At 34.6% G+C, this 5,539-nt stretch overlaps 1 protein-coding gene across 1 annotated transcript; it reads left to right on the forward strand.

Moving 5' to 3' along the window:
- The first annotated feature begins 201 nt into the window (after nt 1–201).
- Nucleotides 202–5,300, forward strand: LOC138310020 (MAM domain-containing glycosylphosphatidylinositol anchor protein 2-like). Its single transcript, XM_069251172.1, has 5 exons — nt 202–313; nt 1,021–1,182; nt 1,910–2,038; nt 2,350–2,513; nt 4,485–5,300. The coding sequence occupies exons 1-5, from the start codon at nt 202–204 to the stop codon at nt 4,668–4,670; spliced, it is 753 nt and encodes a 250-aa protein (XP_069107273.1). The 3' UTR covers nt 4,671–5,300.
- Nucleotides 5,301–5,539: the final 239 nt, after the last annotated feature.

Genomic DNA, 5,539 nt, shown 5'->3' on the forward strand with positions numbered 1-5,539 from the left:
ATTTTCTACTACCGGGAGATTGTATATCAACTACCGGGAGATTGCATTCTCATTGCGAGAGATACAACTAGTGTTAAGAATTGAAAAATGCATTACGGGTATTGTAGACGTCCGCCTTAAGTGTAACACCAAGGCAAAAAAAGGCCATGACGGTCACCTGAGTGCTGATACAGGGCAGTATTGTTAACTTGGTGTTATAAAATGTTCGCCTGGACCATCAGGAACATGAAATATCTAGTTGCTATCCAAAACAAGAAGCCTAAGAGCTTGAACGGCCATCTGACTACCTTGGCAAAAGTCGTAGAGAAAACTGGTTAGATATGGTGTCATTTTAGCCGACTTTGATTTAGGATCAACCCAAGATGTAACAACACTTTGTCAGGACCATGTCAGGATAATTTCAGGAACATTTCAGTCAAATCACAATTGTTTAATTTGAGAAGAATTCTCAAAAAGTATTTTCAAGATGGCGGCTGTAGCGCTTTTATAAAGAGTATGTGATTCTAAAATTTAAAAAAAAATCAGAAAAACATGCTTGAAGCATTAGTGTATTTGGCCCTCAGGCTCATGGAAGTTTGACCATATAGATTGATCTTTGACCGTAAAAGGGTTTCTGCAAAATTTCAACGAATTTGGTTCAGTCGTTTTGGAGAAGTAGTCGAAAGTGTATACCACGGCGGACAAAACGCGTTTCGAATACGTCACTTGAGACATTTTCTCATACCACCTAAACGCCTTAATTTAATCTTAGAAACCTTAAACCTTATAACATGTTATCCTATCCGATGATAGGAGACATGCATATTAATCAAAATGCTTCCTATTTGGAGTCGTACTTGACACTGTCTTAAATCTGGTCACAAGTGGAGAAATAGGTTGAGCGTTCATCACTATATTTTGGAAGACTGCGGTATATTCGTAGTAAGCTGTGTTGCTTTCTTGTTGTGTTTATTTACAATAGTGAGCACTCATGCACTTTTTATAGCGCTATCTCACTGAAGCATACCTTTATATTTCCAGAATGTGGAGTACCCTCATCTCCAGCTAACGGCCAGCTTTTCTACAGCGAGATGTTCTTTGAAGTAGGGAAGGTTGTTTCTCTGAGCTGTAACACTGGGTATCGTATACTCACGGGTCCGCCGGAATGTTTAGGGACAGGATCATGGACCGACTCAGCTTGTGGTAAGCGGCAACATCGCATGTAAACACCAAATATTGCTTTCTCTTCTGTTGTATTATCGTTTTCTTTGAAATAAATAAATATTCAATTATTAACAACATATTTCCTTTTCCCAGAAGGGCTCTGATTCCAATTTCCTTATTTGATTATTTTGCTTTAAACGCAAAATTTTAAATCGTCTTTACTTTACTACAGATATATTTTGAATTTGCGTTTGCATACATGTCAATCTTTCGAATCCATTTAAAATAATTATATCATAGTTAATTTGAATTAGTTTTCACAGATATATTTTAAATATATAAAGGGAGACAACTCTTAATAAAATAGTCACAAGGAGATAAATCTATTTCATACATTCTAACATTAGTTGCAACACAGAATTTATTCACTATAACAATCTCATTTTTATACCTTATGTCTGATTAGATAGAATTATATCTTCAAAAATCTTACTTTAAAATAGCTGAAATACTGAAAAGTGTTAAATGAAATTGTAGACGACAAATTTGCTTTATGGTTAGAAAGAAATTAAAACCGATGTATTCTAAGTATCGAAATTCTGAAAGTTTTTGGTGACGAATGATTCGTGAGTATAAAAACTATTTCTTTCGAACTAATCAAAATGTAATTTGGATCATGAAACAAGAAACTACTTATCAGTAATCTACAGAATCCCTCAAAACATAAAGGTAAGTCTTGAAAGACGTTCGAAACTATTTATTACAGTTCAGGCATGTGATTTTGAGACGACATGCAACGCCCTGGTGACGGATTCGACAGCTGATAGTGTTTTTGAAGAAAACTCAGGAAGAACGCCATCTGATTCTACAGGATGTACCGAAGATCATACAACAGGTCTGAATTAGAATTCCTCATAATTTTGTTTAAAAACAATTACGGATGCGTCGCAATCGGGGTTGTGGTTTTTGGGCAATGGTTCCACTATACAACAAGTGATAGCATTAAGATACCACAGTATTCCAAATAACACACTCCATTCACACTATACACCGTATTCATACGAGGCCGTCTTTACATGATCCTGATTACAAATTGATGTAATTAAACAAACAAAATGGTATATTGAAATCATACCTTGGTGATCACGCCATTCCCGACAATGATTATGTTTATGTGATCTAATAATTAATCTATGAATGTTCCAGGAGGTGGTAATTACTACTATTTCGAAGCCTCAAGCCCAAGACAACAAGGTGACACTGCGCGATTGGAGACAACTTTTTCTGTACCGATTGGTGTACAAATCTGCGTGTCCCTTTGGTATCATATGTATGGGCACTCAATGGGCAGTCTTAGGATTAACACTAAGGTGAGATTATCAAATGTGTCATCAAGCCGACAGTAAAGTGAGCTTATCAAACGTGTCGTCAATCAAATACTAAAGGTGATATTATCAGATGTGGCATCAAACAAACTGTAAGGTAAAATGATCAAACGCATTCTGACTACCAGATTTACTTCCCTTCGTTTCAAACTATATCGACGTAAACAGACTTTCCACTGCGATGACTATGTAACTGCGATATTTTTTGTAAACTTAGATAACAGTTTAACTATATATTCTGATACTCTGGTTGGTGTCAAAACGTAAGATTCGACTCTGGGCGTATGTCACATATTTGAAGATGGGAAATATGCTTTAATATTTTGTACTTTATATTGTTGTTGTACAACATGGACACGTTATACATGAGCATACACAAATGTGGAATGAAAAAAACCATGTTTGCACATGTGATTTTAGCTCGCCTATTCGAAGAATAGGGGGAGTTAATGTTGTCACCCCGGCGTCGGCGTCAGCGTTGGCGTCCCATTTCACGTTAAAGTTTTTGAGCAAGTTTCTGCTTCTAATGTGTATGGATGCTGAACGTGATATTACAACCAATTTGGGGCCCTTTAGGGGTTTTTGGAGTCTGTTAATTTGTCATATTTCCATGTTAAAGTGTTTGAGCAAGTTTCTATTTTATCTATTGTTTAAGCATAAGTCATCATAAATGTTTATGATTTTATTTTCCTAATGTGTTTGGATGATGAACGTGATAATACAACCAATTTGGGGCCCTTTAGGGTTTTTTTGAGTCTGTTAATTTGTCATATTTCCATGTTTAAATAGTAAATACTTGAACATCAACTTCTTCTGAATAGGCGAGCTTTGCTGTTCTCCAACAGCTCTTGTTCTGTTTACATTATCAATGTTTAAGAAATAAGAAATGATCTAAGGTACAACAATTTATGAATTATGTCCCAACAATAATACTGACAAGCCGGCCCTTTAATTGTTGTAATTTACGAATGTCGTGGATATATATGCAGTGTAATCAAAATTAGCTTTGTAATACTGACCACTACGATGTTCTACGATACGCTATAACATTAGATATAATAACTCCTCAGCATATCCCCTGTGTTGAGACTATTAGAGTGTCGCTTATGAAATATTTGGTATGACCAAAACTCTCGGAAGTATTAACGTGTTAATTATTACCACGTCCTGAAATGTCAATTCTAGAACAGGAGGCATGCAGAGGTGACCCTGAACGAGAAATTATTATATCTTCCATTGGAGCGTATCCTTAACCATCGGCATGGAGCGTATTAACAAATTGATTTTCATAAGACTGCATATATATGCTATAACTATTTAACATGTGTGTCTGGCTACATGCTTAAGCAATATAGCAATAAAACTGGTAATAGTTCAAACATTACAAAAATCACAAAAGATCACCCACATCCCGCACACATCTTGCACATGGGACGCTGTCATCAAATGACCCGGCTGTTAACGCAACGCCTTTTACGTTAATAAGATTTACACTCATGACTAACGCAACGCCTTTTACGTTAATAAGATGTTTTTATAACCATTCAACAATTTTTTAACGGAGCTCCGACGCTTACGATTAATACTGTTTTCTCTATTAAAAACCAGAGAAGACGAAGTAGTATCTATCTTCAGTTGCAAAAGTTACTTACTTTACACCATTACCATAATTGAAACGTATGAGCTTCTTATTTGACTTCTAGATAAAAATATTGAAAAATAACTGATTGCATCATAAGCAATTCATAGCAATTCCCTCATTACTGCTCTATATGGAATAAGTATAAATACTGATTGTGCATGTACAAAAGAAAAAAATAAATTATTTTGAATGCATTTTTGATTTAAATAGACACATATAAAAATTAAAAACATTATGTTGAAATGATGGAAATATCGTTTATGTTCTGTCGGCGATGGATCAACTTTAATTTACTGTCTTAATTGATATTACAGGATTCTGCCGGGACACAAACAAACTCACAGGTTATTGCTAGTGGTGACCAAGGACAACAATGGCACCAATCAACAAAGACCTTTCCTGCACAAAGTAACACAGTCTGGATAGTCATTGAAGGCATAAGGGGCTCAGCTACAAAATCAGACATCTGCATTGATGATATTGAGATATATGGATGCTGACAAAATGTCATAAAAGGAATGGCAAAGGAAAAAATGACCTCGTTTAAATATGACCCATGTCATGAATGAGTGATAAATATGTCCTGGTCAAAGTTTCATTATTTTAAGTTTGTAAATTATGATATTGAGATATATATGTTTGTTTGTTTGTTTGATTTATTAACGTCCTATTAACAGTAATGAATGCTGACAAAATGTCATAAAAAGAATGGCAAAGGGAAAATTACCTCGTTTAAATATGACCTATGTCATGAATGAATGATAAATATGTCCTGGTCAAAGTTTCATTATTTTAAGTTTGTAAATTATATGCATGCTGCGACAATATGTCATGAAATGAATGGCAAAGGAAAAATGGCCTCGTTTAAATACGACCTATGTCATGAATGAGTAAATAATATGTCCTGGTCAAAGTTTCATTATTTTAAGTTTTTAAATTTCTGTGTGAATTGATGATGGTCATTAAATGTCGCTTTGTGTTATATCAGCAACTGATGCATTTGTTATTGTCATCATGATGTCGGTTTCAAAATATTATTTCTCTTTTATTTGTTTACTAGTTGGTTGACACAAAATACCAAATATTGTTAGGATATATTGGTACAGCATGTAATTGGCACTCGGAGAGAACTGTTTAAATATACAAAATATAATAAATATACAAAATAATGTAAAATATGAAATGTTCGTTGCTTAGACATTTTTGTTGTCTACGTGTTGTGTTGTGAAACCGTGAATATTAAAACCAAAATCTGATTAGAAAAGAGAAAAGAGAAAACATCGTGGGTCATGTTCGGATGACCTTTATACCACGCATACGTAATATTACATGCTTTTTAACACCTTATCACATCAATTGAAAACAATAT

The sequence above is a fragment of the Argopecten irradians genome, chromosome 16, assembly GCF_041381155.1.
Source record: "Argopecten irradians isolate NY chromosome 16, Ai_NY, whole genome shotgun sequence".
NCBI lineage: Eukaryota > Metazoa > Mollusca > Bivalvia > Pectinida > Pectinidae > Argopecten > Argopecten irradians.